Source organism: Malaclemys terrapin, chromosome 19, assembly GCF_027887155.1.
Source record: "Malaclemys terrapin pileata isolate rMalTer1 chromosome 19, rMalTer1.hap1, whole genome shotgun sequence".
NCBI lineage: Eukaryota > Metazoa > Chordata > Testudines > Emydidae > Malaclemys > Malaclemys terrapin.
This window is the reverse complement of record NC_071523.1, coordinates 21,425,091-21,446,288: the sequence shown is the minus strand read 5'-3', so window position 1 is coordinate 21,446,288 and position 21,198 is coordinate 21,425,091. Positions and strand designations below refer to the sequence as shown.

At 49.5% G+C, this 21,198-nt stretch overlaps 2 protein-coding genes across 9 annotated transcripts in view; both read left to right on the top strand.

Annotated features, from left to right (window-relative positions):
* The window catches only part of ACOT7 (acyl-CoA thioesterase 7), a 105,654-nt gene extending 103,485 nt beyond the window's left edge, over window positions 1-2,169 (top strand). For all 4 annotated transcript variants that reach the window (XM_054009441.1, XM_054009440.1, XM_054009442.1 and 1 more), the window contains one exon: window positions 1,125-2,169. In XM_054009441.1, the coding sequence (XP_053865416.1) occupies window positions 1,125-1,229 (105 nt within the window). In that variant the 3' untranslated portion in view covers window positions 1,230-2,169. The remainder of the gene's footprint in view (window positions 1-1,124) is intronic.
* An 18,294-nt stretch (window positions 2,170-20,463) lies between these two features.
* GPR153 (G protein-coupled receptor 153) overlaps window positions 20,464-21,198 on the top strand; it is a 50,305-nt gene continuing 49,570 nt past the window's right edge. For 4 of the 5 annotated variants that reach the window (XR_008442821.1, XR_008442820.1, XM_054009437.1 and 1 more), the window contains exon 1: window positions 20,464-20,522. The gene's annotated coding sequence lies outside the window, so the exon portion shown is untranslated. Of the gene's footprint in view, window positions 20,523-20,929; window positions 21,027-21,198 lie in introns of those variants that run through there. The other variant, XM_054009436.1, reaches the window with a different exon arrangement.

Sequence of the window (21,198 nt, the reverse complement as noted above, 5' to 3'; positions counted from 1 at the left end):
TGCTGCTAGCCTCTGATTGTAACCCAAAATCGTTTAGAACTTTGCTGATGCATTTCTTCATTCTGAAATGAATTTGTTCATCCAAATCATATTAGCAGGGTTACTTACAGCCAAGTGTTCTGCAGAGTGGTTATAAAACCATGTAAATTGTACCTAAAGTGTAACACATTCAGTAATTTATAAAATTAATGGCCATGAAGATGTTATCCCATCAGGGACTTGGCAGCATGTGCTTGGCTAAGAAATTAAAAGCTGCCATACGTGTCTGAGAAATTGATTTATCTTCCTGGCTAACCCACTTAACAAACACTTCTGTACGTAAATAAGTGAATTCCCTGTAACATTTGACAAACCTGCACTCTCGCTGCCTTTTAACTTCAGGAATCACAGGCTGCTGGCTTCCTTGCGGCTGCAGGATTTCCAGGGCTTTGATTTGGTGATCTACTTTTAAAAAGCAATGAAGGGCCACAGATCTTAGTTCAAAACAGAACATTCCCCTCCTACAAAAGTGTCTTTGCTGCCTGCATGGGAGGCTGAGGGCTGTACTTAATGAAACTCTGGCACCTTCCATTGCTCCTGCGGTTTTTGTGCGATTCCCTTGGAAGCGTCTCTTTAAGAAGGCGCTCTCCTTTTAGCACTTGTTGGCTGTAGATCAGTTTGCTGAATATCCTCCATCTCTGAACTGTGGAGAAAGAAGCATGTCTGCCAGGCAGAGACTGTCTGTTGCTACCTCTGGCTTGCAGTGCACTCATTTCTCACCCCCACGGTTCATGGAAGAGCTTTCTTGAATTAAATTCCTGCATAAATTCCCCAAGACATTTCCTGTGCTTGTTCTACCTGGGGTGGATGATCGGATTCCTGTCGATACTTTCTACTCTGTTATGCTGGAGTAAATGGGAGTAACTCCGTTTGACTTCAGTGGAGTTACCCTAGATTTGCCCTGGTGCTGCTGAGATCAGAATCCGTCCCGTAGTTTGCAAAGTCCTTGGGATCTTCCAGGCTGGAAGGGGGACTAGAATGTTGATTGAATTGTTATGAAGTCGGCTAAGAGCTCACTGTCAGACTAGCCAGCATCCAAAATAGAACAGAAATAATACTCAAGTCTCTGATTTTCTGATCAACAGGTAGAAACTGAAGATGAGAAGAGGCGTTTTGAAGACGGAAAAGGGAGATATCTTCAAACGAAAGCCAAAAGGCAGGTGCAGATGCAACCGCTCACTCAACAATGACCCTTCATCTTGGACCTAAATATTTACGGCAGAGCCACCTAGAAATAAACATCCACTTTAGAAATATTTACTTGGACAAATAAAACAAACCTTTCACTAGTGTTGTGTGAAGTGTTCGCAGAGCCCTGTGTATTCATTGATCCTGTAGCTGTGCAAATGGATGCAGAATTCACTCTGTGCTGCAGAATTGTACTCCAGAAGATAAACTCTTTTTTTTTTTTTTTTTTTTAAGGAAGTGAGCCTTTCAGATGTGACTCGTGTTGAGATGGAGTGTTTGTCTTTTTGCGTTCACACGTAAACTGAAACAATCATTCTGAAGTCTGAGCTGTGCCACCGTTTGTCACAATTGAATGTTAAATCTGAACCGTAATGATGCCAGTTTAAATCAGTTTTTGAATTGTTAAACTATTGATCAGTTTAGCAGAAACATCCAGTCTAATATGTTTGTTCCATAATTCCAGGCAGACTGCTGTGCCTTTCTGGATGCCAAAGGCCCATGCTAGCTTCCCAAAGGCCAATTTCTGCAGTACAGTTGTTATCAGTTTTTAAAAGCACATTGAATATGTAGGAGCAGCATAAAATTGGATATAATGTCCAAGTAAATACTACTAGGTTACTGTACACAGTGTATTATTTATTCCGACACAATTCAATAAAATGGCTCCAGTCTGCCATCGGTGGAGTGGCACAGAAAGCAACGGGCATAGCAAAGAATACACAGGGCCTTGACGCTTTGTAATGCAGTGTTGATCTACAGTATGTCCTAAAATATGTACACCAAAGCTTATTTATAATACTCAAGTATAAATGCTACTCAGTATTGTATGGGACTCTCAAGTCATTCCATTCAAATCTATGTAATATTTATGTGCACATCGAAGTTATTTAAGGTGCACTGTGACATAAATAAAGTTGGTCGGTCGTCAGTTGAAGAAAATAATAGGGTGTCAATTTTCTTTTCAGAAATTGTGTGTGGCCTAAATAATTATTCCAAGAAGGTGTGCCAGGAGTTTTCTCTTCAGGGTTATAGTTGGGTTAACGTGCCCATTGAATTGAATGGGAAATGCCCCTTGAACAGAAGCTACGGGACTAAAATGTGCAGTGCTCTTCATGCTGAGTGTCTTGAGCTAATCCCTGTGGAATTCATTAGCGTCATTACATGTTGTGGTTAAGGGTTAAGAAGCTCCCATTAGAAGCTGCATCGAAATTATAACTCTAATCTCCTCAATAAACCAGGTAAAAGAGGCGAAAACACCCAGCCTTGGCAGGTGTGCGCGCCAGTCATAGAATCCTGGAAATGTCGAGCTGGAAGGGGCCTCAAGAGGTCATCTAGTCCTGCCCCTGCGCTGAGGCAGGACCATGTAAACCTCGACCAGCCCTGGCTGGTGTCTGTGTAACCGATTCTTAAAAGCTCCAGTGGTGGGGATTCCCCAACCTTGGACGCCTGCTCCAGAGCTGAACTCCCCTGAGAGTGAGCGAGTTTCCGAATATCTCCCCTCAATCTCCCTTGGTGCAGATTACGCTGATGACTTGTCCTGTCTTCAGTGGACATGAAGAACAATTGATCACCATCTACTTTGTAATCTCCCTTGACATACTTGAAGACTGTTAGCAAGTGTGTCTCTCCCCCACCCTCCCCCAATGTTTTCTCAAGACTAACCATGCCCAGTTTTATACAACTTTCTTCACGGGTCTATGGACTCTCCAGTTTGTCCACTTCTTTCCTACAGTGCGGCGCCCAGAACACAAGACTCCAATTGAGGCCTCACCAGTGCCGAGTAGAGTGGGACAGTTACCTCCCATCTTACCTACAACAATCCCATTAATACACCCCCGAATATTCGCCTTTATTGCAACTGCATCAGATTGTTGACTCATCCAGTTGGTAATCCACCATAACCCTCACATCCTTTGCAATAGTACACTCAGCCAGTTATTCTTCAGTTTGTAGTTGCGCATTTGATATTTTCCTTCCTAAGTAAATTTTGCAAATTTTATAGGAATAGTGTCCACTCCATTATCCAAGTCATTAATGAAAAATATTGACTAGAACTGGACCCAGGACAGATCCCTGAAGTACCCCTCCCAGTTTGATAGCAAACCATTGACGATTACTCTTTGAATGGTCTTTCAAACAGTTTTGCACCCACCTTGTAGTAATTTTATCTAGACCACATTTCCCTGGTTTGTCCATGAGAATATCATGTGGGACTGTGTCAAAAGCCTGACTAAAATCAAGCATGTGTACAGCTTCCCCACATCCACTAGGCCAGTTCTTCTCAAAGCTGGTCTGCCGCTTGTGCAGGGAAAGCCCCTGACTGTCCGGGCCGGTTTGTGTACCTACCACGTCCGCAGGTTCGGCTGATCGCAGTTCTCACTGGCTGCAGTTCGCTGCTCCAGGCCAATGGGGGCTGTGGGAAGGGTGACCAGCACATTCTTCGGCCCACGCTGCTTCCCGCAGCCCCATTGGTCAGTGGGAGCCGCGATCGGCCGAACCTGCGGACACAGCAGGTAAACAAACTAGCCCGGACCACTAGGAGCTTTCCCTGAACAAGCGGTGGTCCGACTTTGAGAAGCACTGACCTAGGCCAGTAAGCCTGTCAAAGAAGGAAATTAGGTTGGTTTGGCATTTGTTCTTGACAAAAATCCATGTTGGCAATTACTTATAATCCTGTTATCCTCTAGGTGCATACAAAACAATTGTTCAGTAATTTGTCGCAGTATCTTTCCAGGTATTGAAGTTAGGCTGGCTGGCCTATAATTTCCTGGGTCCTCTTTGTTCCCCTTTTTAAAGATAGGTGCTATGTTTGCTCTTCTCCAGTCCTCTGAGACCTCACCTGTCCTTCAGGAGTTCTCAAAGATAATCGCTAATGGTTCCAAAATTGCTTGAGCTAGTTCCTTAAATACCCTAGGATGAATTTCATCAGGGCCTGCTGACTTATCAAAATGCTCTTTAACCTCTTCTTTCCCTATTTTAGCTGTGTTCCTTCTTCCTTGTTTATTTTTATTTTGTTAAGTACCTGGTCACAGTTTATCTTTTTAGTGAAGACTGAAGCAAAATATACATTAAACACCTCAGCCTTCTTGATGTTGTCCATTATCGGCTCTCCTTCCCCACTAAGTAGAGAACCTACACTTTCCTTTGGCTTTCTCTTGTGCCTAATGTATTTATAGAACCTTTTCTTATTGCCTTTTATGTCCCTTGCTCGGTGTAACACTTTTCGTGCCTTAGCCTTTCTGATTTTGTCCCTACATGCTTCTGCTGGTCTTTTGTACTTCTCAGCAATTTGTCCATGTTTCCACTTTTTATAGGATTTCTTTTTGATTTTCAGGTTATTGGAGCGCTCCGAATGATGCTAGAATGCCCTATTACTATTCTTTCTATCTGTCCTTCATATTGGGATCGTTTGCTGTTGCACCTTTAATATTGTCTCTTTGAGAAACGGCCACCTCTTCTGAACTCCTTTCTCCCTTCGATTTTCTTCCCCTGGGACCTGACCTACCAGTTCTGAGTTGGTCTGCTTTTTTATTAAGTGGTGTTGTAGGCATGTTAGTCCCAGACACACAAGGCGGTTGAGGTGATGTCTTTATTGGACCCACTTTAGAAGTTGGAGTAATAAAAGATATTACCTCACCGACCTTGCTTTTTTTTTTTTTTTTTTAAATCCTTATGCTACTCTCACTCCTTCTTTTCCTTAATCCTCATCTTGTGATCACCTTCACCCAAATTGTCTTCCTCCTTCAGATTCTCAACCAGTTTCTCCCTGATAGTCAGAATTACATCTAAAATGGTTGTCCCCCTCCTTACTTCCTCCACCTTCTGAAACCAAAAGTTGTCTGCAATACGTTCCTAGAAATAACTGGATATTTTGTTTTGTCCGGTTGATCAAGGATATGAACCATCCTGATGTTAATATAGAGCGATGTAATAGCAGAATTATGAACAGAGGTAATGACTAGTACATCAATTGCACAGGGAGTCACAGGTCAGAGCAAATTTTTATGGCCCATATAAATACTTAGTACGGGTTACACAAGAAAGCCTGGCACATCCTTAAAGTCTATAGCACACTAAATCTCACTGCTCTATGGAAGTCCTGAGGTACTGCTGTATAGAAGTTGTATGCCAATTAAAGTGAATGAGTCAGAAGTTAAATTATGACCTAAGCCAATTGAAATACAGTCGCATTACTTTGTTGAGCAAGTACCAATACACTTTGGTATTTTCATGTTATTGTACATTCATCTCAAGTGGCCCAGCTCTCATGTTGGATAGACTCTTCCATCAAACTTTTTGGCTTCCTTGGCAATGAATGTTGCCCTGGATTTTCTGTTGTCCTAAACTAATGCATTTTTCTTTAGCAATTTGAGATGGGGACTCCAGAGCTCTTGTTAAGAGTGGATTTATCAATTCTATAGCCATCAGAATTCCATTCCAATTCAACATTAAACGTGAGCAAAGAGTGAACATCATGAGAGATCTTCAGACCTGTTTGAAGAGGGGCTGTTTATGCCTGTTGGCGTTCAGCCAGAGCCGGGGAGTGAAGAGAACCAGGTAAATTACAAACAAGGAGGGTCGGGAGATGAAGAGAAATCTCACTTGATTTTTCTTTAACATCAAAAATAGTTTAGCCGAGACAGTTGGGTTTCAGGGCTGTTTAATGTTTCATTTCAATATGTTTGGTCCTTATCTAGATCTCTGGCTGGAGAAGAGGGTTTTCTCATTCTCTGGTGATCACTGAACAGTTTACCAAAATGTTTAATAGCTGTCCCAGATGCACCTGCTAGCTTTCTACAAAGTGACTGATCATGTGTTTTCCTCCGAATGAATTTTCGGTATAAAAACTGGGTAGGTTCCACATTGATTGATCGCTTTGCCATTAAGGGCAATCATTCCATATTGCACAAAGCATGACCCGGAGTGGAGAGCAGGGACCTAAGGGGACATGCCATCAGGTTGGCCAAATAAAGGAGTGGATTCTTTAACTCAGTTGGGGTACGATACAGATATCCTTCCAGATAAATACAGCAGTGTCTTTGTTGAGCCAGGATTTATTCAGAAGCTTCATACGAAACAAATCTAGACAACAAGCTGAGCTGCTGTGTAACCAGTGATTGTCCCCTTTATTCAAGGATTAGTAAAATCAACACCCAAATAGCAAGGCTGGGCGAGCCCTCAGGGATGTTAACACATTACAGGTTAAGCAATGGGATTGACTCCACTAACTGAACTAGTTTGAGTGCTGTGAATGGTGCATATTTACAAGGTGTTCTGTTGAATGACAGCCAATATCTGGTGCATTAATAGCATCTGCAAGCAAGTGAGGAAGTATTTACAGTTATCTTACTGTAATTTCAGTATTAATGCTGTTCTCTGGGCCTGGACGGCACTCGTGTAATGCAATAGCACCTGGTTATTGTTTGCAGATGGAGCTGCTACCATGCATGTTTTCAATGCCCAGTTAACTCAGCAGTTAAAACACACCTGTCTTACTTGATTTGTATTTGTTCCCATGGTTTCCTTTTTCTTAAAACCTAAGGAATGTCCCAGGGATGGCCATGGCCACCCCTAGACAGGCCAAGCAGGACCTGGTTCATTTGGGCTCATTTCATCGCTTGGCTGTGGAGTCCTATACCTGGGTGGGAGCTCTGCGGTCCTGGGTTTGGAAAAGCCTTTGAACGAGTCCAGATCCATGAGATTTGGGCCAAACAACCGAGGTGAGTGGACTAAAGGATGCAGACATGAAGAAGCTCCATAAATGCAGTGGAACATGGCTGTCATGAGGCACTGGAAGGAGGCCGTGAGGTTTTAACGGGGGTGAATCCCCAGGATAGATTAGGATTTGTTGAGGCCAGTGCAATGCCTGGCCTAGGAATGCAAGAGGCTATGGCAAGGTTGGCGTGGATGCAGGAAGGAGCAGAACAGAGAACGTGGCTACGCACCACTGCTCTCACCTGCTTCGTGTAGGATCAGCCAGACGGAGCTGGGATCCTTGGCCGAGTTGCAGACCTGAAATGTCGGGTTCTCCTTGTGCTCGTGTGCATTGACTCGGAAGTGGCTCAGGGCTAGTGCACACTCACTAGGCTGGGGCAGTTTGACCCGTTGGAGGAAAGACCCCATTGAATAGCTATAGCAGGTTCTGGAAAAAAATGAGGTTTCAGTGCTGGTTACTAAATAAACCAGAAGCCAGGACACTTGATGAATTAAGGCAGGGAGATACAAAGCTTCCGAGAGAGTGCTGGGGAAAGCAGCACTGGGCTCTGTGGAACTGAATAGAACTGAACGAGCCGTCTAAGAAGATGTCAATATTTTCCTGCAGATGCATCAGGATAAAATTGCCAGTTGATGCATGTCTGGAACCGACACAGCCCTCTCCAGAGGGCCTGGAAATATTAAATTAAAGCTTGCTCTCTCGAGGGAGGATCACCGGTCAGTGCAGGACTTGCGCAGTTCAGCATGTCTCGCTGTTGCAGAGAAGGGTGATTGTGTAGTAGACACAGGAGCTATGGTACGCTGTAAATATCTGTGTCTGTGCTGCAGAACGGGGGTTAATCACTATACGTATTGAGCGGGTCTATTGACACACAACAGTTCTTGCATTTGGGAAAAGTGTCCTCCAAATAGATTTGTTAATTTTCTAGGCAGGCTGCAAAGCTCACCTTTTCTTTCTGGGATTTGGGGAGTGGGGCGTCCGGAGAGCTTGGTTTAGCGTGGGGATTCCTGGGATGGGCTGCCTGGTATGGGCAATTCAAGATGCTGTAGATTCAATAAAGCCTAATTCTGGGATAGACTCTGAACAAAATCTAAATCAGTAAATAATGGTAACAATGCAAAAGCAGGAAAGCACCTTGCAGGAACCAGCCCATTGCCAGTACACAATAGACGCAATGCTTTGTGCTGCAGAACACGGTACTGAGGATAAAAAAGAGCCAGCCTGTTGGTAACAGTAAATCTAAACCTGGAGACACAATCATCTCTGGCCTGTATCTCCCGTGAAGTGAATGAAATTACACCAAGGATAAATTTGGCTCATTGCACATATTACATAGCCTGGTTCCTTTGCTTCAAACTACAAAAGTAACAGTGACAGGCCCTGGAAAAATACAGGCTGCAGCCTTCAAACTAGAAATCAAAGGGACAAGAAGTCCAAGTGCTGGCATTTTATAAATCCAGTGCAGTGCCAGGTGCTGGAGCAGCATTGAGCAAGCTGAAACAGAAATAGAATGGCCCGGCAGGGAGCACGTCTCTCTTCTATTTGTGTTTAACCTACTCCCATAGATGCAGACTGAGGAAAGAGTAGCCTGAGAACAGCAGTGATGGCACTGCCAGAGGCAAACCGCACCCAGCCTGGGACAGCTAGCGTGAGACAAAGGGAAAAGAAATCCACTCATCTTCTGAAAGCTTCCGAGCATGAGGCGGCCGGGCTGACACAAGAAGCCCTCGAAGCAGACTGCATTCTCAAAGGTTGGACCCAGCTGCTTTAAAAATGCTGCCAGCATCATGATGACACAGGATTTCACTCGAGGTATTTTCCATGGCTCTGGAAGAGCCAATGCACGACAGGATTCAGGAGGATGCGAGTGGATTTTTTCTGCAGGGGGAGGCTGGGTAAAGGCAGCACTCTGGGGCATGCGGCACAGAACCCCTCGTAATTCTGTGCAGAATCACAGAGAGCGGGATTTGCTTCTAATAGCAGCTGCTGCTCTAGCATCACCTGATGCGATGTGTCCCCAAATCGGACCGAATCTCCTGTGATTCATCGGGGGGGGAGAGCTGTGTGACTCGTAAATGTCAGTCTGTTACATGAATAATGCTCCGCGGCTGCCCACTGCTAGTTACGCTATTTATACCAAGCCCAACTTAAAGGTCTCCAATCAAATTAAGGCCCCTGTGCTAGGGAACTATGGGTGACCTGCTAAGTGAAGCCTCCTTTTTAGGTAGGGTTTAACCCTCTCTGAAATCGTTAGCCCCCTTTTATCTCAGCAGGTACTTACATGGCTCCCCTCCCCAGCACAGCTGGGTGCCTGAGCACCTTTGCACCATTCTAGTCAGGTTCTTATCCTGCATCTGTCGTGTTCCAGATGTTTAACAAGCAGCTGAACTGGCGCCTGGTGCCTGTTTTCTCCTGCAGCAGCCCTTGGCGTGTAGCATCTCGGGGCTCAGACCTCGTGACTCTTTCTCGGCAAAAGGCACAATCTAGTCTTTCAAAACAGCATCTCTATGTGCCGGGATGTTTCTTGCTGCTGGATTTTGTCAAAAGGCCTCAGTCTTTAGAGCACGTGCCCTCCAGTTTGAAATGGCGACATCCTTTGTTCCGGACAGGTCAACAGTGTCATAAAAGTTCTTAGGCCTTATGGGCCTGACTGAAATTGTTTAACATGGGGCGGGGGGGGCTTGGAGAGCCTTCTAGCTAGAGGAAAGCTTCAGGCAGGTTTGCTGCTCAGAGAAGAATGTTCTGTCCTAGCAGAAGGTTGCCCATGTCCAGCGACTCCAGGACTCAACAGTTTCTTCACACGAAGACACGCTTCAAAGGCCTCTGGCGTGTCCTGGGTAAAAGTGATCAGACTCTGGCGGAAAATCTCCCCTCTGATGAGCTAGTTCTTTAAGCAAAATCCACCTTTAATGAACAATGTAGTGGTGACGCTGCTGCCGTGGGGGACACGGCGCAATCCCAGTGCAAGTGCACGCTCCTGCAGCAAGCCGCTAACAAGGGCGTTCGGCCTGGTGCTGCTCCCTATAGAAGTAGTAAAGAAACGGCCGGTGTTGGGGCTCCAGCCCCTGCGGCTCTCGCTGGGGAGGGGAACAGTGTTGGTTAACCCTTCCGTCTGGGGGAAGCGTCCTCTTTTCCAAACTTCTGAAAAATTCTAAACCAAGTAAAAAGAATTCAAACTTTTGTTTAAATAAGGTCTTCACCTGTGTCCATTGAAGTACCATGTTCTGCTTAGACAGGACGGACCATAGATTTGCCAACACAATCCAACTGCATCTCGGATGTCGCAAACACTCCTGATTCAACCACACATGTCCTGCACCTGCTCTCTGGTATCCCTCAATATTTCTATGCTTCTCTCATGCCGAATCCTTCGCCTTGTACTTAATGAATCATCTGCTAAGTCCTGCCTCTCAAAGCACCGATGTGGCCCTAGGTGTAGTAGATCAGTAGGGACAGATGCAGTCTGGCACAAACCATGCTCTTCACTTTGAGCTGTAAAGTTGGCTGGCACCAGAACGACCCCAACCTTGGCCTTGGAGCGTGAAAAATGGATACCCAAGCCCAGACTCAACACTCAGTGTCTGTAACGCCCAGGACTTTGTGCAGAACCTTAGCACACACAAGTGGGACTGGCTAAGTGTCCATGACCCCTAAGTAACCATGAGCAAATTCAGCCACACATCCCACAGGTGTGTGCGTGACACCTAGTAGCAGTGCTGTGCATTGCAGCAACTTTGAAGAGGCATCTCCCTGTCTCTGAGCAGCCCAGATTGATACGGCACCCAGCCGCTCTGAGCTGCGTGGCCGAGGACTGGCGCTGTGAGCTCTGGTAAATCACCTACGTGCTGTTGACAGGTCAAACGTGAAATGCAGCTCTACGTGGATTGTGTGGGATCTTGTATTTAATGGGGATGCTCAGTCCAGAGAGACTACAGATCCCACCTCTTGATCCGAGCAGTGCAGCCTGGGACCAGTAGTTACTGCAGCTCTGTCATAGAGGCCGACTGCTGCATCAGCTCTAGGGCATGTCAGTTCCCTGCCCTGATCCTCATTTGTCTGCAACAACGTCTCTTTTTAACCCGCGTAGGGCCACATCCTGCTCACCTTATAACCCCACTGAAGCCAGTGAGAGAGAGGGGCAAGCGGGATTTGGCCTGTAATACTGGGCTGAGCCTGCTGCGTTCTTGGGTTGCAGATCAGGCCCAGGACTTTGGGCACTTACCCCAGTTGCACCAGCAGCAGGGTGGTCGTGGCAGGGAAGCAAGTGCTCCCTACCTTCCTGTTGTTGTTGAGCAGCAGCGTGTCTGGCAAACATCCTGAGCAATCCTCTCCAGGATGTGGCATGTGACTGCAGTGGGATCACCAGGAACACACGCCTGGGGCTGGCAAAAAGACAAGAAAGAAAGTTTTCCTCTGACAGCTGCCAAACAGTGAGTGACCCATTGTTTGAATGATGTTCGGGACTCATCAGTCAAGTGTCTGTCTCTCTGAATATCTCAGCTTGGTTGACATGGAAAGCCGGCTCCAGGATAGATGGCCTTATTACGTTTCTTTGGACCAGATATGGACTGACATCTATAATAGACTCAACAAATTCCTTCCCCTCCCCTAGAGAGCTGCGAGCTGAACTCCTGACCGCTATTAAAATACTGACTAATATCACTGTGGTGACTGCAGATGTTCCCAAGGCTTTTCTCTAGCAGCTGGGAGATGCCCTCAGGCCATGGAGTGGAAGCCCTCGTCCTATTCTGAAGCTTGCAAAGCTTCTAGAACGTCGAAAACTCTTGGGTTTCGCAGAATGGGTCTTTGGTTCAAGGCCTTGTTTTTCCTGGGCAATGAGATTAGGAAGCCCTGTTCTGCTAACGATCTGGAAGCCTGTGCTGGAAAGTTTCTTATGTCAAAGAAATTCTTGCCTGACTTCTAGGACTACCCGGGAAATGACATGAAATAACCAGCAGTGTCCTGGAACCTCTGTTTTACCAGCGCCAAAGAGACGTCAAACCCTTTCCATCCTCAGGCGGCAGCTCGGGAAAATCTGCATCCTCCCAAGTTGTACAGAGGCAGCAAACGGCCTGATGTGCAGGTGAGGAGACTAGTGGCAGCTGTGCCAACTGCTCTAGGCTAGAGGGCACAGCAGCGTGGGGTGACATTTAGCATTTATCTTGGGTGATGTGCACCCGACAGTGATGTCCTTGAAACAGGTGGGGTCTCAGGCAAGAATTCAGCCTGCAAGCTAGTGAGGCTGCTTACTCAGGGCCACCAGCAGTAACTTCTTTGGGGGAAGCAACAGAGGGTCCTGTGGCACCTTTGAGACTAACAGAAGTACTGGGAGCATAAGCTTTCGTGGGTAAGAACCTCACTTCTTCAGATGCAACTTGCATCTGAAGAAGTGAGGTTCTTACCCACGAAAGCTTATGCTCCCAGTACTTCTGTTAGTCTCAAAGGTGCCACAGGACCCTCTGTTGCTTTTTACAGATTCAGACTAACACGGCTACCCCTCTGATTCTTTGGGGGAGGGAGAGCTCAGTGGTTTGAGCATTGGCCTGCTAAACCCAGGGATGTGAGTTCAGTCCTTGAGGGGGTCACTTAGGGATCTGGGGCAAAATCAGTACTTGGTATCCTGCTAGTGAAGGCAGGGGGTGGACTCGATGACCTTTCAGGGTCCCTTCCAGTTCTATGAGATAGATAGGTGTATCGCCATATATTCTTGGCTTGTGCTGAAGCCCAAACTAAGCACCAAATACATGTTCTGGCTCATATCAAACCTCTAAAAGGTCAACTTTGCCTTTAAGTGCGTCACAAAGATAAAGGACAGAAAAAGGGGACACTGGATCAGACCAGTGGTCCATCTAGCCCAGTGTCCTGTCTTCCAACCATGCCTGGTGCCAGGTACTTCAGAGGGAATGCACAGAACAGGGCAATCATCCCCTGTCGTCCAATCCCAGCTTCTGGCAATCAGAGGTTTAGGGACACCCAGAGCAGGGGGCTGCATCCCTGACCATCTTGGCCAATAGCCATTAATGGACCTGTCCTCCAGGAACTTATCTCATTCTTTTTTGAATCCAGTTATACTTTTGGCCTTCACAACATTGTCTGGCAATCAGTTCCATGGGTTGACTGTGCGCTGTGTGAAAAAATACTTCTTTACATTTGTTTTAAATCTGCTGCCTATTCATTTCATCAGGTAACCTCTGATTCTTTTGTTACATGAAGGGGTAAATAATGCTTTCTCCACACCAGTCATGATTTTATAGACCTTGATCATATCTGCCCTTATTTGTCCCAAACCTCCTCTACTGACACCTCAATCTTGTACAGATCCTCAAATTTGTCCCCTAAAAAGAATGCTCAGTTGTGGGAATCTCCTTTGCATCCCCTGCAGTGAAGACGGGTGCAAAGAATTCATTTAGCGTCTCTGCAATGGCCTGGTCTTCCTTGAGTGCTCCTTTAGCACCTGTATTGTCCAGTGGCCCCACTGATTGTTTGGCAGCCTTCCTACTTCTGATGTACTTACCAAAACATTTTTTTTGCTGTTAGTTATTGTCTTTTGCTATTTGTTCTGCAAATTCTTTTGTGGCCTGCCTAATTAAACTTTTACATTTGACTTGCCACAGTTTATGCTCCTTTCTATTTTCTTCACTAGGATTTGACTCCCAGTGTTTTTAAAGGATGTATTTTGGCCTCTGATCACCTCTTTTACTCTGTTGGTTAGCCATGGGGGCATCTCTTTTATTTTGTTTTTGGTTTTTTTTTTGGTCCTCTTACTGTGGTTTTTTTTTATTTTTTTTATTTTTAATTTCGAGTATGCATTTAGTTGAAGCCTCTATTATGGTGTGTTAGTAAATAGTTTCCATCCAACGTGCAGACTTGTGACTGTTTTTAACTAGCTTCCTCGTTTTTTCTGTAGTTCTCGTTTTTAACATTAAATGCTACTGTGGTGGGTTTCTTTGATATTTTTCCCCCCCTACAACTATGTTAAATTACATTACTTTATGGGTGCTATTACTGAGTGGGTAAGCTATATTCATCTCTTGGACCACACTCTGTGCTCCACTTAAGACTAAATCAAAATTGCTTCTCCCCTTCTTAGTTCCAGGACTAACTGCTCCAAATAGGGTGAACAGATCACAAAAGTAAAATATCACGCCCCAGTGTGGGGGGGAGGAGGAGGAGGGAGCAACTATTAGCCGTGGTTCCTGGCCAATCGGAGCTGCGGAGCCGGCGCTCATGGCAGGGGCAGCATACAGAGCCCCCCGCCGTCCCTGTGCCTAGGTCCCAGAGGGCGATGTCACCACTTCTGGAGAGCTGGGCGGAGCCATGTAGGGAGCCTGTCAGCTGTGCACCAACCGGAGGCCTGGCAACCCTACAATAGGGGGACAAATGGCGTCCTGATCGTACATTGATCAGGACGCAGGATAAAGAGTTAAACACCAGGACGATCCCAATTTTATCAGGACATCTGGTCACCCTAATGCCAAGACGCAGTCCTTAATGGTGTATAGAAATTTGATCTCTGCATCCTATCCTGAGGTGATGTACCCAGTCAATATGGGGATAATTTAAATCCCCATTATTGGGTTTTCTGTTTTTGTTGCCTCTCTAATCTCCCTGAGCATTTCACAGTCCCCATCACCATGCTGGTCAGGTGGTCAGTACTATATTCCTACTACCCTGCTCTTGATGTTCGAGCATGGACGAGACACAAGGCCTTTGTGATTCATGGCTTTGTCCAGGCTGGCCCCTTGGGCTCTATCTCCCTGGTCACTGATTTACAAGGGCTGGGACAGTAGCTAGGCTAGTCAGCCAGTCACCACACTCACATCTGAATGTTCAATTAGATATTCTTCCTGAGTGTAGTGAGGCAGACAGGGAGGAACTACTCCCCACCCCCTGGTGGGCGGAGCCAGGCCAGGCCCCTCCTTGTGCCGGAAGGGGAGGGGCCGAACAGGAAGTATAAGAGGCAGGGCTTCTGGCTCTGTTGGGGAGAGCCAGGGAAGGAGTTGGACACTGCTGCTGGCCCCTGAACGAGAGCCTGAGCTGTATCCACCCCTGCCTCTGGAGGAGCTGCTGGAACTGCCGAGGAGTCTGAGGGCCCATGAGCAACGAAGCCCTACAAACAAGTAGGGGTAGGAAGTAGCCCTGGGAAACCAGACATTAGTCCGGTTGTGTTGCTGAAACCATGGTCAGTGTGTTTTGGCAGGATCACCACTGTCCCAGTGTTGGGATTCCCTGCCACTGCTAGGGCCCTGGGCTGGAACCCAGTGAAGTAGGGTGGGCCCGGTTCCCCCTACCACCTACCCCACTGCTGGGGTAGCAGCCTACTCCCCTTAGGCCCTAGGCCCTGCGTTTGTCTGCTGTCTGCCCCAGCCATGGAGCTAGGCCAGAGGCTGCTTTGGTATTGCTCGGCCCTGCCCAGTAGCCGGAGGCTGAGGGTGTTGCTGCCTGCCCCAGCCTGTTACGAGTGCTGGTCCCCTGTTGATCAGCTCTCAGCCGCTAGGTGGCATAATAAGGTGGCGTGGCCTCCCTCTAAGGCAGACAGGGAGGAACCCCTCCCAGCCACTACACTGTTACATGTTCAATTCTGGGTCTTGACCGCACACTAATTTTTGTCCGATTATAAGAGGGTTTGTCAGTATATGGTGTCTGAGTCCCTTCCAGTTCCATCCTGTACCCATTGCTCTACTCCAGCTGCCTTTGACAGTTAGCAACCCAAATCACTACTGCACCGTTCTTTTCACGGGAACCAAGCCTGTAAATATTGCTAGTAACCCACAACTTCACTTTGTCTCTAATCAGCAAGACGTCCCTCTCCCCACTGCAGATTTGGCTGCTGTAGGCATTCAGCTGCCCGGGAAGGAGGGGCTTCGTGAAGTATTCTCGGTTCCCACATCGTCCAGCAGGGACTGGCTCTGTCTCCAGCAAGGTAACTGCTATACCTTGTTCAATAAAATGACGAAATTATAACCTGCCTGCTCCAGCCGTGGCGCAGAGGGTTGAGCCGATGCACACAGACTGCTGTCAGCTTTTCAATTCGGATTAAATGTTTAGCAGCATTTGGATTAGTATTCACTTGGAATCCCTTACCGCAGACTGACACAGCTTCTGGAGCCCAAACTGCATTGATTGCCACGCGACGCAAAGCGGCTGATACCTTGACAACCAGATAAAGGAAATGTCACGGTATTATTACAGGATGAGGGGGTACGAGGCAGGAGCCAGGGAGGAGGGCAGCACTCCTGCTCAGCAGGCAGACACCGGGTACAGAATCAGGAAAGTCCTGACCATGGCAGCTAGCAATAATGCCACCTGCGTGCAACAGAAGTTCAGAGTGCAGAGACCAAGCTGTGTCCCACCCACCCGCCCTCTGCCTGAGACTGCAGGGGCCTGAGCATGGTGTGAAGGGTTTGACCTTGACTGGGTGGGTGGCAGTAATCCAGCTTGCTCTAAGAGCAACTTCCTCTGAGGAGAGGCCTCCCGCAGCCAAGTTCAGCAGGAATGCCATTGCAGTGTGGGGCTTCTGAGGAAGGAAAGTGAAAAATAGAAATAAACCAGGGAGGGATCTTGGTGGATGTGGGGAGAAAGTCATCACGAGCCGTGTGCCTTCTGCCAAAACGGGTCTGTGCTCAATAGACCAGCATCACTCGCTCCTGCGCCAGTACTAGTGTCTACCATCTCCCTGCAAATGCACCTTCTGCAAGCCAGGGGACCGAGATGACAGCAGCTGAAGAGAAGTAAAGAGCATTTATTCCATGACAAAGCGGCTCTCTACCCTCTGGCCTATATTGTGCAAAAAGTTTTCACCACTGGCAACACCAGTGCAAAACAGAAAACAAGAGTGAAATCTGCACAAATGTAGATTTGCATCAGTTTAGGATAAAGTGATCTCATTGTGGACTTCTACTAGTGCCCAAGGTCTTTTTCACCGGCAGAATAAAATGATATAAATACACATTGGCAAAGTAAAAGTGCTGCAGCCTGTAAAGGGTTAACAGGGTGTCTGTCACATGGCTGGTTGGGGCACAATGTAAAAAGGCAGAAGAACCATGTGTTCTGCCCGCTCCTGGCTGGCGGGCTGAAGCAAGGAAAGTCTTGAGGGATTGTTGCTCTGTTTCTCGGTTGATTTCCTTTGTTCAGGGATAGTTGTGTGGACAATAAAACAAGCTCAACAGAAGAGCCTTAAAAGGACTGAGGGCTGGAGCTTGCTCTCCCTTCCCTGGCTGGTGACCCTGCCCACCAGCTCACCGTAGGAATGCCCTGAGCCTGATTAGCAAAGCCGTTAAGTCTTTTACCAGTGCATGTGCACCAAGCTTTATGTAAAGTGGCGCACACACAAAGTAGTGGGACAGGGGCTCTGGGGGCAGTCACGGAGAAGGGGTGGTTGGATGGGGCAGGGATCCTGGGGGGGGGGCAGTCAGGAAGGAGAGGAGGGGTTGGATGGGGTGGCGGGGGGTAGTCAGGGGTGGAAGGTCTGGGCACGGTCGGGACAGGGAGGGGTGGATGAGGCAGGGATCCCAGGAGGGCTGTCAGGGGGCGAGAAGCAGGGGGGGTTGGATGGGGGCAGGGGCCAGGGCCAGGCCACACCTGGCTGTTTGGGGAGGCACAGCCTCCCCTAACCAGTCCTCCATACAATTTCGGAAACCTGATGTGGCCCTCAGGCCAAAAAGTTTGCCCACCCATGATCTAAACAGGTAGGTACTAAACTCACCCTCTCAAGTTTCTCTCTGTTCACACCTCAATACATTTTGCTACTGCCTTAGCTGGAGCAGGTCTGAGCTGAACTAACAATCCACACTGCTTTTCCCTGTTCACAGAACACACACTCCGGCTATAGAGTTGTGTCAGAAAGTTCCCTTGAAGGAAGGCTCCCAACTTCCCTCCAGTCCATTATAAACAGCCTTTAACAGCAAACCCGCTGCGAGCCCATGCTCTTTGCTCTTGGGAGGCTGGGCATGGCTTCCTCGAGAAGGGGTGGCATTCCCAGAGAGCTGGAGACACTGGCTAGTAACGATGAAGCTGTTGCTTTTTGCTGACGCTTTTCTCTATTTAAATGACATATTGCTTCGATCAGTCGCCAACTGGCAGACAGTTTAAGCTGCTGAACATGCAGGGAATCAGGCTCCTGCCGCTCCAGAGCAGGAAGGAAGCGAGTGAATTCCTTACGCTGTGGGCAGGAAAAGGAGAAACGCCCCAGGGGCACTAGCTGTATTTGAGAGAGAAACAAAATAAATAAAGCCTGGGCCTGCCTGGGCCCGGTGTGAGGGTTTCTACCCAGGCCAGATGAAGAGTCCTGACTAGTTAGGGATCACCATCCTCTTCTCGACTCACTCCCCTTTGTGATGAGCTCCAGTGGGCTGCGTTGGTCACCCCTAGGGGCTCTCCCATGGGAGCTTTAGCCAAGCTCTCACTTTCCAATCTTAGCAGGCTGGGGACTTTTGAATTGCAGCAGGAAAACAGCAGAGGAGAGAAGGTGAAATCAGCTCCGAACACCCTTGCCCCCAAGCAGTTCTGCCTAGAGGGGTGTACTAGGGCTGCTCACAGTGACAGATACAATAGAAACCCCAGCGTCGGTAGGCTGGAAGCATGTGGCCTTCAATGCAGAATCTCTCTCTCTTGTGAAGCCCCTGCCCTCCCCAGCACCTGGAGCAGCAGGTCTGCAGCACACAATGCAGGTTTTCAGGGTGCTCTCAGCTGAGTGGAGAAATGTGGTAGGCTGGGCTTGGCAGGTAGGTGATGGGGGAATGATATTCAAATCTGCTTGTGACGTATAATCCACACACTGACTCATGATTCAGCACCTCACACCACCATCCTCAGCCGAGCTAGTTCCCCTCCGTGCTCCCGTCCTGGCATTAAATGTGGTCAAATCCTGCTCACCTGACCCACTAAATTAGCCCCACTGATTCCCTGCCGGACTCCGACCCAGTGACTCTGGCTGGGACTCAAATGACAGTTCCAGCAGCTCCTGCGTGGAGCCCTCCAGCCTCCCCAGAACTGGAGACACAAGCAGCTGGAGTGTGGTCAGTCTGCTTGGGGGTTTAGACAAGATGGCCAGAGGTGGATGGCTAGCACCTCTTGTGTCTGGATGAAGGGTCAGAGCCAGGCAAATGTGGTTTACAAAGCTGTGTACTGTGTGCAGGTTTATCCAGCTTCCTGTCACCTTGCCTTGGACTTGCCAGTTTTACCTGCTGTTTCCCTGTCCTCACGCGTCGCTGTGGGAGAGCCACCCACATGGAAAAACTCTGTCAGCTCCTCCAGTCTGTGTCCCCGTCCCCGTGCAGGGACAGTGCAGAATGACTCCCTGCAGGACACTGCCTCTGTTTGCTGGTCTAGGCTCCCTCGCTGATTTTTCTGCTTCAGAGGTGCTGATGGCCCAGGCTTAGCTCCATTTTCTTGGCACCTGGGTGATCCCTGTTCCAGTCCCTGCACTAGTGACTACCGGTGTGCCCTTAGGCAAGTCATTTAATCTCCCTGTGCCTCCCTCTCCCCGGATAACAAGGCCAAGGGCCTGGCCTCCCCTGGATGCTCTGAGGACACAGTGAAGTGTGAGGGGCTCTGCTGTGATTTACATTTGACACCTGAGGAAATCTGATCATTTTCCACAGGGCGAGACCACTAAATCCGGCCTCCACCAGGCTCGCAGGTGAGCATGATCTGAGGGCTGGAGACATGGCCCAGTGTCCTCAGGGTCACGCAGCCCTTGGAATAGCCAAGAGCGATAAATGCACTGTCAGATGGGGGGCGGGGGGTGTCTTTCTAACCGGGATACTCCAGTCAAACCCCAGCTTCCTGGGGTCCGTGTGACAAGGCAGAGCACTCCCGGCTGCCCTTCCCGTGTGCTCCGCCGGTGGGACCCAGCACACGGGTCCCTTCGAGCTGGCACGGCCGGTTGTGGTTGGACGTATTTGGGGAGGTGCCATCGCCGGACAGAATCTTTAATTCCTAGAGACTCCAGGGCACCCTCCACTGCCCATGCAGCCGGGCCCTAGCTGGGCCCTGCCCCTGGCCAGGTCAGGTCACTGCTGGCCGCCCCCCGACGGACACACACAGGGGCTGGGACTGGGGTGCTGCCCCCCCGGCCAACCCTCGCTGGACACACACAGGGGCACCTAGGTAAGAAAAAGCCCCAAATATCTGGACTGTCCCTATACAATCGGGACATCTGGTCACCCTAGCTGGGAGTGGGGGGAGGGGACTAGGGGCGGCTGAGACGGGGGCGCTGGGGCGCTGCGCACCCCCTGGCTGGTGGGGTCCCTCACCCCGGGGTTACAGTCCGGTTCAAGGGCTCTCAGCGCCCCCGGCTCCTCCCGCAGCCCCGGGGCCCCTGGCCGCGCTCCCCGTGTCTGCAGAGCCCGGCCCCGGGCGGCGCGTGGGCAGCAGCCGGCGGGGGACACGCTCCGCCCGCGGGTCCCAGCCAGGCGGGGGCGGCCGGGGAATCCCGCCCCGCCCCGCCCCGGCGCTGCGCGGGAGGGGCTCGGAGCCGGGGAGCGCGGCCAGGCATGCGCCTGCCCGCCCCACCCCGCCCCGAGCCGGGAGCCCGGCCACCGGGACAGCGGGCTGCGGGCTGCTCCAGCCCCGCCAGGTAAGAGCCGGAGCCCGCCGGGGCTCGGGGGCGGAATGCATCGGGGGCGGGGGGCTGCAGCCGGGGGAGGCGCGTCCCCGTGTAGCACGGGGCTGGAGTGGCCGCCCCTGGCGCTGGATAGGCGGGGACACCCAGCGCCCCCCCGCCCCTGGTGGTGCGCCGAGCCCTGCCCCCCTCCGGACACCTGGACACCTGCCCGGGGCTCCGCCCACACCTGGGCACCGGGCTACCCCGGGGACTTCACTCGCCCGGACCCTGTGCCCTGGGGCTGGCTGCCTGGGACCGCCCGACTACCGCCTGGGAACCCCCGCCTGGAACCCGAGCGCTTCCCCGGCTGCTTTCCTCCTCCACGAGCCCGGAGATTTGTCGGGGCTTGGCTGGATTGTTTCCCTTCCCACTCCGGCCACCCAGCTGTAGCTGCAGTGATGTAAACCAGGGGCTGTCAGGGCGTGCTGGATTCATGCTTGCAGGAGCTCAGTCACCTCGCTGTAGAAAATCCCTCTGGTCAGTAACCTGCTGGATTTCGCTTCCTAAACTGGTTTTTAGCCACTTTTGAGAGAGATTTTTTAAAAAATGTTTGGAAACGGTTTGTACTTCTCTGTCCCCGCTGCGGCTGGGCAGGTGGGGGGCCCTGGCTTCGTCCCTGCGGCAGGGACCATGTCTGCCTCGGAGAGGG